At 38.0% G+C, this 13,271-nt stretch overlaps 1 protein-coding gene across 8 annotated transcripts in view; it reads left to right on the top strand.

The window, feature by feature from the left end:
* LOC124796423 (H(+)/Cl(-) exchange transporter 4) overlaps nt 1-13,271 on the top strand; it is a 395,803-nt gene that overhangs the window by 365,064 nt on the left and 17,468 nt on the right. For all 8 annotated transcript variants that reach the window (XM_047260605.1, XM_047260611.1, XM_047260610.1 and 5 more), the window contains one exon: nt 6,195-6,356. In XM_047260605.1, the coding sequence (XP_047116561.1) occupies nt 6,195-6,356 (162 nt within the window). The remainder of the gene's footprint in view (nt 1-6,194; nt 6,357-13,271) is intronic.

Here is a 13,271-nt window from a genome sequence, read left to right as displayed (position 1 = left end):
AGTACCATGAAGATAAGAGAAATTAGGGCTCATATGGAGCTGTACAGACCGTAAGTAATTTTTCCCTCAATCTGTTTGCGAGTGGAACAGGAAAGGAAATGACCAGTAGTGTTACAAGGTACCCTCCAGCGTACACCATACAGTGGCTTGTGGAGTATGTATGTAAATATAGATAGTATGCAAGGGTTCTGGCTGTGGACTCAAAGCATGATTGTGTGCTGTGCAATGGAGGGAAGGAGAGTTTGAAGTGGTTCCAATCTGATAGGTGCAATATTCAGTTTAATGAAATGTGTTAAGAGACATGTCAAAACACAAAAAGTACCGTATTTACTCGAATCTAAGCCACACCTGAAATTTGAGACTCGAAATTCAAGGGGGGAGAAATGTTTTAGGCCGCACCTCCAAATCGAAACAAAGTTGGTCCATAGTAATATGAGACACAATTTAGGTCGAATGAATGACGATACAGCTACAGCTACAGTAGTTCGGTTCAAGTTTTACGCTTAGCAGTTAAGCTTTACCAGGTAGCCATTGCTATGCGTCAGGCGCTCCGTCCGTATTTATACGGGTACCCTTCCATTTTCACGTGCTTCGTCTAGTTTGAATTGATTGCTTATTTTTGTTATAGGTGTTTACGTCACTCTAAGCTGAAAATACATTATTGTACTGTCATGCATTGTTTGTCGCATTCTGATAATGAGTGTTTACGACCTGGCATGGCTTGCTTTTGTGCACGCTACCACCGCTTAAAATTAAAAAAAAAGAGGAATCGTCTCATTAGCGAAACAATGGCAAGAGACTGCTATTTGTTTTCTTTGCTGCTTTCTTTGATAATGATCAACAAGAACCAAATAATAGACTGCATATGATACAAGATGTTCTGAACGAGAGTTTAGCGAAAATTTTTCTCCGTTTGAAAATCTTTGCAGACGCCTCTTTCGTACATTACATTCTGCACAGAAATTAGTCGTCTTAGATTTAAAAATCTAGTCAATTGCCATGCTTCATTTCTGACTGTATCACTATTAGGCATAAGAATAATATGAATATAGACATGACATGATATGTATATTCTTCCGCGTTTGCTGTTGTCTGACTCTAGTTTCGTAGTTTATTAGGCCGACACGATTTAAATGAGATAGCAGCAAACACGAAAGAATACATGGCAAAATGTTTATATTCGTATTATTCTTATGGTGAAGAGAATACTGCATGTGATTCATAATTCATAAAAGTCCCTATTTGCAACCATCTCTTCTCACAGGTAGGAAAAAAATTCAGAACGTAGAGTTGACCATGTTGACAAACATCCCAAACAGTCTTGCCAGTCGGATTTTCGTAGTACATTGAAATGCTGCCACATTCGAAGATGAACAATATGGAATTTGTATTTACTTCTTTGGATAAAGTATGAAAATGCAATGGTCGAAACTCGGGGCAGAGAAAAAAGCTCGTCTTCCACCTTTTTTTTAATTTATTTACTGACGCAGAGGTTTTGGCTCCAGTATTTATCTTGTGCTTGCAAAGCATGCCTATGTAGCGCTACATATATTCGACGGCAGAAGTTAGTTGTGACGGCACTTACCAATATTTTTTAGAACTTCCGCTTACTTTGCCCTCGATTCTAAGCCGCAGGCGGTTTTCTGGATTACAAAAACTGCAAAAAAGTGCGGCTTAGATTCAATTAAATACGGTAACCAGTGCTGCAGCAGTGACAAGAGTGGCCATAGCAGTGAGTCAAGGTGATGTGTGCTGATGCATGGTCTGTGCCAAGTCAAGCAGGGAAGATAGGGGACCAGTATTTATTGTCACCAGAGTCGTCTGTTTATTTTATACTCAAAACCACTGTCAAACGGAGAAGGGTGCTGCATCCATAATCTGTTCTGTTAAAGCTTCCTTGTGTTAGTGTACCTGCTGCAACCTACATTCATTTGAACCTGTGTACTGTAGTCATACCTTGGTCATACCTCAGAATTTTTACTCTCCACATTTCTCTCCCTAACCAATAAATAATTCCTTGATGCTTCAGAATGTGTTATATCAGTGAATATCTTCTTTTAGACAAGATGTACTATGAACTGCTAGCTCAATTTGATTCAATAGTAATGCTATCTACGCAGCTAATCTTCAACATGCTTCTATAGTAACACATTTCAAAAGCTTAGACAGTCTTCATTTATGAACTGTTTATTATTCACCTTTTACATCCATACAAGGCTGCACTCAAGACAAATATCTACAGAAAAATTTCCTGACATTTAAAATTATCTACATCTATGTGATTACTCTGCTTACTCACAATAAAGTGCCTCGCAGAGGGTTCAATGAACCACCTTCAAGCTGGTCCTCTTCTGTTCCAATCTTGAATGGCACACGGGAATAACGAGCACCTAAATTCTTCAGTGCGTGCCCTGATGTATCTTATTGTGATAACATTGCTCCATATGTATGTGGGTGCCAACAGAATGTTTTTACAATCGGAGGAGAAAACTGGTGTTTGAAATTTCATGAGAAGATCCCGTCACAATGAAAAATGCCTTTGTTTTAGTGACTGCCAGTCCAGTTCACGTATCATGTCTGTGGCACTATCTCCCCTATTTCGCAACAATACAAAATGATCTTATTCAATGTTAACCAATTCCTCTTTCCCAGAAACATTTTCCTTGCTATTGCTAGTCTGCATTTTATATTGTCTCTACTTTAACCATTTTATGTTATTTTTCCGCCCAAATAGCAGAACTCATTGACTACTAGCATCTCATTTCCAAATCCAGTTCCCTCAGCATCCCTGAATTTAATTGGACTACAGTCCATTACTTGCACTGGTATACTGTGTAACTTTAAATCCAACTCACTGCTATTTTCATCTAGTTTTTTACTCGGACTTTACATGAGCACCCCTAATATTGATCTAAAGTCATAACATGACTTTTATTTATCTCGTTATATGAAGATGAATCTAGCCTTGATCTAAGCCCACTCTCATCATAAAGTTCATTTTGAATTGTTACATTTTTCCTCGATTAATTTTACCTCTTCTTTCGTATCTTCAGACATATGATCATCATTAGCCTTACTCTTGATTTTTATCACCTGTCCTTCATTATTAAGCACAGTATTCTCTCTCATCATCTCTCATTTTGGTAAATGTTTTATTACACTCAGTAACCAGAATACTTTACCTTTTAATTGTCCCAGTCCCAGTGCCAGTTGCTGCTACAGCCTGTAGCTGCCATCTGCTTTCTGCTTCTGCTCGTAACTCCCACATCAGCTCATTGCACTTCCATGTTAGTCTGCAGTGTTTACTACTGAATTCCAAAATTCCAGGGTGGGACTCCTTATTGGCTTATGGTTGTTCCAGAATGGCACAACTTCCTCATTCATTTGAAGAGACAGTCCTGTTTAGTTTATTTCATTTGTGCCACATGGTATGTTTACACTGTTCACTGCCACAGCAACCTCCAGTTCATGCTTCCCAAAGTCACTCTTTACCTGTTCACACATTCATAGATTTTTTCTGTCCACCAGTATGCTTGTCACTGTTCCAAACACACATGTGAATTCATTAACATAACACTTGTACTGCGATGTGCTCCTCACCTGCACGTGCACCACACACTACAAAGCGCCGTCCTAATTTAGTAGTCTCAATCACTTCTTCAGCAACACTTCTATCTGTTGACTTGAAGCTGAAAATCTTAGTCAGCATTTGATGCTGTTTGCTCAAAAAAATGTACTCGTCACCACAATTTAGTGATTCAAATGCAGTTATGTAATTGTCTTATTAATTCCAGTTATGCGTTTCACACGGTTAGCACACCATCATATTAGTTGTATGCTGAAAGTGTTAAGTATGGGATCCAGTTGTTGTGTAAAACAGTGGTGGACACACTAGTCATAAACTAAAAGTTAATGTAGGGGAGTACAGAGCAGAAGGAAGAGCCAGTGCAGTGGTAGGTACACATTTATAACCAGAAAAATGTTGGATGGTTTTAAACTTGTACTTATTGCTGCAGCTGCTCTTCCTTCTGCTATGAGTTCCCCTACATAACTTGTAGTTTATGATGGGGGTGTTTTCCACTGCTATTTTACATGACAAATGGGTCCCATACTCAATGTTTTCAGCGTTCAACCATTGTAATGACCTGTTAACCACATGAAATAAAGTAATAAAACAATTACATAATTGTAACAGGGACTGTTCACTCATTTGACTCGTTTATCTACTGTTGCTGCATCTGTCATAATGGAATGGAATACCACAATTTAGGTTGCACTTTTTCACGCTATATTACCTTCAAAGTTATACTGTTTGGACAATGAACAGTTTCCCTACTTTGTGAAAAACATTAGCTTGTACAGTCAGGTCAGCTCTCACAAATAACAAAAAGCTCAGTGCCAGAAGTACTCATACAAATTGCAAAATGATCAAAATGCGCATTAAAGAAGCACTGTCCAACAATCAGTGGTAGTTCTACCAAGTCATGAGACTAAGTTATAAAGTGTGGCACAAAACACTGTTCATATTTCCCTAAAACATCACAGTCCACATACAGTACTGGCTTACAGAAATCTGTCAGAAGTACACTGCAATAATTAACCTTCTTCAGTCATTAATTAAGTCACAATGCTCAACAATAGCTTGTTCGAATGACAATGACAGTTGTCTTGAATGAACCACAATGCAATTCATTCGAAATATTCATAAACTTGACTTGCAAAAATCACTTGAAAAATCTTAAATGTTGGCTTTATTCAGTTTTTGCAGTGCAGGTGCGACGTATTTCCACAAACAAACTGTTTATCATTATAACATGAGCATATATCAAGAGCATAGATGGTACATGCTTGTTAACTCAACCAGTACCAGACACAGGCTGCTGACTGGGTGACATTGGAGAGCTTTAGGACTGGCATATGAACAAAGTGTTATTTCAGAAACTACACAATTACCTGGAAATGGCTGGTATCTTAGCCATTTTGGTTTTCAGCATGGACCATGAATATTCTCAAAATTTTAGTTTACAAAAAATGTGGTTGTCTAGGAATTTAGAAAAATTTATTGAATCAGTTTATGCATCCATGTTGGGAATACCGTACTTAAGCAATCCTGTTGGAAGAACATCCGTAACTGAGCATTATAGCAGAGATTGAAAATACCGCTTCAGTTGTAAATTTATTTTCACACGACCAGTTTTGGACTGTTATAAGCCCATCCTCAGGTGTCGTACTGGAAATAGTAAAAGACGGGAAATAATTGTCGCACACCATAACACACAAAAAACAATGAAAAATATTTTTCCCTAAAATTTTTTAAAAACTTTTAAAAACATTTCGAAACTGCCGTTCGGGCTAGGTGCTGTGAAACCTACGTTAATGTGCAAGTGGCACCCAACAGTACTACGACGACTGCCTGGGTAGGGAAATATACAAATGATGTCACGACACTTACGCTGTGCTGTGGTTCCTGAGCGCCACATGTACCAGTCGCGGTGTGCTGCCTATGAGCACAGGGAGTAGTGGATGTGAACGAGGCAGCAAATTGGTAAACCGGAGTAGCAAAAGTGCTGTCATCTATTGACGGAGAGAAGAACACAGGGACACTAGCCTGGCCGTTCACAATTAGAATTTAGTAGTTTACATTTAAAATTAAGAAAAAACAAAAAATTACATAAAAATACATGATATAAGTTAAAAGTGCATTAGCTGTTTGGTTAGAAAAAGATATATTATTTATGACACATTTCATTAAAGAATAAATATTCTGGGAAGTAGTAGTTTGTATTTCCTGTTGCTTGAAAGGGCCTGTGCTGGCTGTTCTATAGTCCACACAGATAATTTGTGCTGTATATTTTTGCAATCAGAAAATTTCATCTAAGGTTGATGAGCTACACTAAAAAGTGATCACAAATTAAATTGCAGAATCAAAGGAAGCATAGTAATCGGTATTTTATTTGTATATACCCTACATCTGGCCATATCTGCAAAGCATATAAATATTTATGTTGTATAGCAGTTATGTGGCATGCTAATCCCAATGTAATTCATTCAGTATCACATAATTTATGTTTACTTCATTCTGTTACCCCTATTTAATAGCCTTATTGTCATTAAAATACTTTGATACTAATTTGTACCTGCATGTTTTGGAGAATTGGTGGTTGTAGTTCTTATGGGTATGTATTTCATTTTAGTGGTGGACATGGCCAGAAGTTTTCAGTCAGTCAAGAGAAGGGGTGGGCCCATATATAATTTCCTACCTATTCTACATTGTGTGGGCTCTCATTTTTGCTGCACTTGCTGCATCTTTGGTACGGATGTTTGCCCCTTACGCCTGTGGCTCAGGTATACCAGAGGTATGTCAAATTTAGCATTCACATGTAACTGAGAATATGCATTTATAACATTAATGTAAAATAATTAGTAGTATAGACATTATTGTAATGTGCTATTGCTTCAGATGCAGAAGAGTGTTTAAAGATCACCTCCTGAACTCTTCTTTATTTATTTATTCATGCTCTCTGTCTCCGTTTTTTAAAATAATTTTGACATTCACAATTATAATACCAGAAGGAAAAAAATGTTGAGTTAAACTTGGGCACAATAGAGTGTTACAGGCAGAAATAAAATCCAGGTGATAAGTTATGAAGTAGCAATTGTACCGGTTGGAGGTCCACTGTGGGCTGTAATTATTGCAAGGCAGCAAAAGTTGGTAGCTACTCTAATGTGTTAATGTAGAAACAATTTATGCTGAAAAAAATTTAGTTCCAATTTTGGCCACCCAGTACAAATCTGGCACTGTGAATCATCTTGTCAGCATCTCCAGTGCTCATTTTGAACAAATTTGAACAAATTATGTAAGCGATGTTTAATAATGAAATCCATATTATGCCTTCCTGTCTGGAACCGAGCGACCGCTACAGTCACAGGTTCGAATCCTGCCTTGGGCATGGATGTGTGTGATGTCCTTATGTTAATTAGGTTTAATTAGTTCTAAGTTCTAGGCAACTGATGGCCTCAGAAGTTAAGTCGCATGGTGCTCAGAGCCATTTTATTATGCCTTCCTCACATGTTTGACCTTTCTGACCACCTCCCATTCCTAATCCATTATAAATGGAAACATTTCTAGACATCTTTCTTGCACGCACAGTGCTAGATTTGCACCTGGTGGACAAAATTGGAACCTTTTTTTTTTTCCAGTGTAAATCGGTTCCACATCAAAGCATTAGAATTTCTGCCAAATTTTTCTGCCATAAGAGAACTGCAGCCTACATTGGACCTCTGTGAGATACTGAACTTGAATGAATTATAACCACTTAATATGTGACCATCTTGTGCTGAGGAACGTGATTTTAAATTAAGTGGTCAGACCTGCCATGGGCCAGAATGTTGGTGGTCAATGATTTGGACAGACTGCTGGCAGTTTAGTATGCCATCATAAAAAGTTATGCTTTGTTGCAATGGAGTTTAAAGTCTTCAGTGCCGTTGTTCTGGTGAGATAAAATCTGTAGTGACTGGACCAGAATAAAAATATCTCGCTTGCTGTATGAGAAAAGTTTTGCAACTAGGTCTTTCACACTGAGAAGACTCTTATGTCAATGAGCTAGGAACAAGAATTTATTACATACAGTGTGCCCAAAATGTTTTGTAGTTTGGACACTGGAACATCCCTTTGTGAAAGGAAGTATGAATTTTGGACAAGACACTCCTTCTTTCAGGGTATAATGAATGTTAATTGAAGCCATATTGAGTATTTAGTTCAGTTGTTACAGTCCGTGGATGTTTTGGGTAATGGGGTAGGTACTTTTTTGTGATTAGTTGATCAGAATGGGTGGTGTATTAAGAGCCCTGGAGATCTTCATATGGATTTTGGGAGTAGTACCTGTTGTAAAGGCCTTTCACCAAGCTATCGTCAAACTGAGAAAGTTAGCATCAGTCCTTGTTGCTGCAATAATTCTCTCACTTCTAATTTTTTGTTTTGTTGACATCATTTCATTGCATATGTCCAGAAAAATGCTATAATACAAAGGAACAGGTTTGGAAGAGTATTAATTTGATAGCAGCAGTTTGTCACAAGCCTTAGCAAAGTTGGAGATTCAGCTTCACTATAAAATGCACACAGCTTTATAAACCAGATGTAATGTTTTTAGCTAGTAGAAGGAGCAGCTAAAGTGTACTGTCACAGAGAAAAGTTTGCTTTTAAATAGCCTTATGAATGTGAATATGAGTAAACTGAAGCTACAGTAAGTGCTGCAGTATATTTTATAGCTTGATTTTCTTGTTTTTATGTAAATATTCTGAATTTTAATTCCATTAGGTTAAGATATTTTTCAGTATAACTAGGGAAACAGTATACCATTATTAATGACAGCCTACTTTCATGGCTCAGTTATTATATGATATATTGTTCAAATTCAAAATACATTGCCTATATTACATTGAATAAATATTTAAGTAATTCAGTAGTACCTACAGGTTTTACAAATTTGATTAAATTTTTGCCAGTTCTTTCAAATTTGAGAGCAGGCACTTAAGTAGAACATTTATTATAGTTATATCCCAGCTTTCTATTGAACATATAGTTATTACTATGTTCTGTGACACCAGAAGAACAGGGGTCATACCATATTTGCTCAAGAACTGTACATACAGGGCTGTGTGAGCAGGGGAATTGTCGTGATGGAAAAACTAGTTACCTGACTGCCACAAATCGAGCCACTTCCAAAACACACTGTTGCACAGTCTTCTCAAAACTTCCAAGCAAAGAGCCTGGTTAACAGTCTAACACTATGGAACAAACTCTGAATGGACGACTCTTCTCTCATCAAAAAAACAAATCGGCATTGTTTCAATGTTTGATTTCACCTGACAGTATTTCTTGTGGCAAGGTGAATGTGATGTCTTCGACTGGCTTGATTGTTGCTTTGATTCAGGATTGTAATCATAGCACCAAGTTTTGTCACTGTGAATTTTTGAAGAAAAGTTCGAATTATTTGTTAATGATTGTACTAATGTTTTAAACGTTTTCATGTGTTCGGGCCATGTAGGGACAATGAAAATGAGGTCTGCCATCATTTAATTTTTCAAGAACTATTTTTAAAATGGGAAAACCACTCAAACACCTGAGTTTCCTCCATAGCATCATCCTTGTACACTGTTTAACAATAGTTTCTGTTCCACTTTTCCAAGCAAAAGGCAGTGTTTCACCACCGCATGCTGTTCATGAAAATCAACCCCTGCAAAAACGACAATCGCACAAAACTGTTGTCAATATAAACTCTGCTGAAACTAGTCCTGACCACCTTCAGTGATGACACTTGGTTACTGGCTCTGGAATTTTCACTCTGTCTGCTCATAGCAGCTAAACAAGGTACTACAAAAGCTCTGCCCACCAAAATATTGGCTTGATTTGGTTTCTTTCGAGTCCCCCCTCATACAGAATCCATTCGTGTCGCAGTGTTTATAGGGGATGCTGCCCAGGATCCTACAAAATGCATCAATAATTTGACTGTGTCACTAAATAAAACATGTTGGATAATGTGACTCACCCAGTTTTTTTACTGGGATGGTATAGCCCAGCAGTTGTTTGAGAGTGGGGAAATAATCAAGAACTGAGATGAATATGCTCAAGAACTGAGACGAATATCAGGTGGAAATTAGGAAATATTTGGTGATGGCAAGCAGCAGGTCCGTGCAGCCATAAAACACCTGAAAAACAGTCTTCCAAAGGTGTTATTGTGACAGACAATGCTCATGCAGGGTATGTCTAGCCAAACATTTGATGAGTTGGTATGTGTCCTCATTCACCTTTAGTGAAAAAGGGAGGTGTTCATATGATGCTTCTGCTCTGATTGTCATTAGCTTAACAAGTCACGAAAATGATTGTATGCTCATTGTCACAAACTGATTACACTTTGGGCTCTTTGTAGGGTCCAAAGTATTTCTCCAATATCGGTATTATGACCAGCTATTGACAAGCCAAGGCTGATGAGGCTTACTGGGATAAACATTGATGTCATAGCACCTAATAGATAGGGATAGCAGAAAATCATTTTATTTTATGGCAAGATTTGGTGTTAATTTTCACCAATTTTGGTGCTATTTTTTGCAAAATTTGGTTTTCACCAAATTGGGTGTTTTTTAACCAGTTGAGTGTTTTTTTGCCAGGTTGGGCATTTTTTTTTTTTTGCCAGTTTTGTTCATGGCTGCTTGTGTAGGGCTCTAATTAGTTCAGTGTTCCTTATGGCTGTGCCTCCATTTCCTCCAGCTGATGATATGGTACACCCTCTTTTATTGGTTTGACAAATGCTTCTAGTGGGTTTTACTTTAGCAGTTATGTGAAGGAAGGGAAGTGGCTTCAAGGTTTCAAGACAGCATAAAATAATGTTGTAGACACATAATATATCACCTGAGGATGTGCCTAAATTGGGATGAACCTGGTTGTGGTTCCGGTAAAAAGCTTTCTACAGCCAGAGCACTGTTTTGAGTTTTCTGCCACCTTATAAAAATGCCATGGCCTTGAGGAAAGTAGTGGTCACAATGCAGTTTCAGCATTCAGTAAGTTTCAACTGCAAATACTGGCAAATTGCTGTTATCAGATTTATAACTTTTTCATACACTTAAATAGCAAATTTTGCAGTATTTGATAAGCCTGCCAATTTGACATTTTTTTGCATAATTGTTTTGGGAAAGTTCCTGTTTCTACACACAGGATCCAAAAGTTCAAAGTAAAGTTTTTTGTTCTGTGCACCACTGGAGCCACCTTTGAAGACACAATGAACAACCTGCTTTGTTGTCTGAAATGGATAATGTCTTTGCTACTTGAATGACATTGTTTTTTCAAAGACATTTGAAGACCATCTGAGCTACTTGACAGTTGTGCTGGAGTGTGTTCATGATGCAGGTTTTCAATTGAATCTGAGAAAATGTTCTTTGTAGCTCAAGAAATAAAAATCTTGGGGCACCAAGGTAAAAGAAATAGAATCCTTCCATAGGAAGAAGCAGTAAAAGTCTTAAGATTTTCCAACTTCTTAGTACATTGGTGATGTGAGAGGTGTTTTTGGGCTGTGTTCATGTTAAAATGCCAAAACTTCAGTTACAAGGGCACTACAAAAACCTGGTGCAAGGGCATGACAATTTGTGGAGCGAAGAGTGCAGCATATCTTTTTGTATCCTGAAGGAAGTGCCTAAATGTGGCGCTTTTCAATTAGAATGGCAACACGAAACTACACACTAATGCTGGTGGGAAGGGGATACTCTTATGTGCAGTTCTAGTACTTTCCAGGTATACACCAGAAGTGTGATTGCTTATGCCTCCACAATATTCTCCATAGTCTGAGAAGTAGTATTGTATTACTGAGAATGAATGCCTTGCAGTCGTTCAAGCAGTCAATATTTTTTTATATGCCACATCATTCACTGAAGTGACTAAAATTCTTTATGCTGGCCATCAAGGCAGAACCACTTTCACCAATTGACAAGGTGAGCAGTGAAGCTTCAGGAATATGACATAACAGTAGTTTGTAAAGTTGATGCAACCACAAATATACTGAAGGCCTTTTTGTGGAATCCATTGGAGTAACATTACAGTGTTGGTGGTATTCCACGAAGAGAGGGAAGATCCAGTGTTACAGAAGACAACAGAGATGTTAGAGAAAGAAACAGCTGTCAAAGGAGATTTAAGTTTTATAGTCAAAACTTTATAGGAAAGGAATTATTACCCAATGCAACAGAAATGATTGCTTATTATCTCAATTTATTTGTGGCCAGTAGTGTTTAGGTATTTTTGTGATGCTCTTGGGTATGAAGACTCTTGGTAGTCAGAAGTACTGTTGACCAGGTCTCTACCAATATGTCAGACAACTTGTAAGCCACTACTGGAGATGAAAACGAAGCAAGCATGTGCCAACAAATCTCATCAGTTCTTCCTGCTGCAATTCAATTTTGTCAGGTTGGAGTTGACTTCTTGGGTGGTGCCAAAAATCAAAAAATGGGAGTAAATAATGCTGTCCAGTGGCTGCATCACTTTTAAATTCTCACCTTCACTGTACCAACTGCTGAAGCTCTGGGAATCTGTAGGTTTCTTGCAGAAGACATAATTTTGAAGCATGAACCACCATCTCTGGTTGTGTAAAAGTTGTAGCACGGGATTTGGGTGTAGTGGGGTTTGGTGGTAGATGTCAAAGTGTGTGTGTTTATATTAAATAACCCTTTATTAAACAATAACATAATTTGCACAAAAAACACAACACAAAATAAAATATATGTAATTAGCTATTTAATCAAAGCACAGCACTGAATCCTATATTTTTAAGTGGAGTGTGTTGTTGTTGCTTTGCAAGTAAGCAATGAAGTGAAGTGTAAATTGTTTGTTTCAGTAGCCTTAAGCGTATTTTTCCTGTGCAACCTGAAACACACACATCTGGATGGGAAGTGGTAATGTTTTCCCACTCTTAAAGCACTTACCATTGTATCTTGTATTGTTCCCCTTTCTGTCACATGTGTTAACAGGGTATTTCTGCAATTATCATAGTTAGCTTTCTGGAGTAAACATGCTGCTAAGCGCTGAAGATTCTACAATAACTGTTGCTTTGGCAGAGGATGGTCACAGCGTACATTGCAATCCAGAAGTGTTGAGAATTATGCCTTCCACAATTTCCAGAATGTAAGAAGGTACAGCGAAACTGGAAGAGCTATGCAAGGAAAATAGGATTAGGCCCAAGAAGAGCAACATCGGTGAGAATTACCACTTCTTAACAACTTCTTTTTCCACAACCATTGCTGTTGAAGCACAAAATCGACTCTACCAAGTGAGAGAGGGGAATGTTAGTGAAAGAACCATGTGATAGGACAGGAAGAAGCTATCTTCAATCCAGAAAACCTGCTACCGGACCAGAACTCATGACAGAGCGTCAAACAACTCAACTCAGTTTTGCAAGGAATATCGCAGCTGGAGAATAAGAATGGGAGCAAGCGTTGTTCACCGATGAGTCATCATTTGGCCTGTGATCACTCTGATAGAGAGGTGGTCTGGAGAAAACCTGGGAATAGGTCATTCCTTTGTGTATCCTCATTCAAGATGCGTTTTCAGGATCTGATGGTGTTAGCAGGAACCAATATGACTGCAAGGGCAGATTTCATCTCTGTGGAACCTTAAGTTATTAGTGTGTGGAGCAGATCCTTGTGGAGCATGTTGGGCCTTTCTCTCCATTTATTTGTGATGGTTTTACACTAATTCATGGCATGACATGCCCACATGTTGTGAGAACTGT

Source organism: Schistocerca piceifrons, chromosome 4 (assembly GCF_021461385.2).
Source record: "Schistocerca piceifrons isolate TAMUIC-IGC-003096 chromosome 4, iqSchPice1.1, whole genome shotgun sequence".
Classification (NCBI taxonomy): Eukaryota; Metazoa; Arthropoda; class Insecta; order Orthoptera; family Acrididae; genus Schistocerca; species Schistocerca piceifrons.
This window is presented reverse-complemented; position numbering and strand designations above follow the sequence as displayed.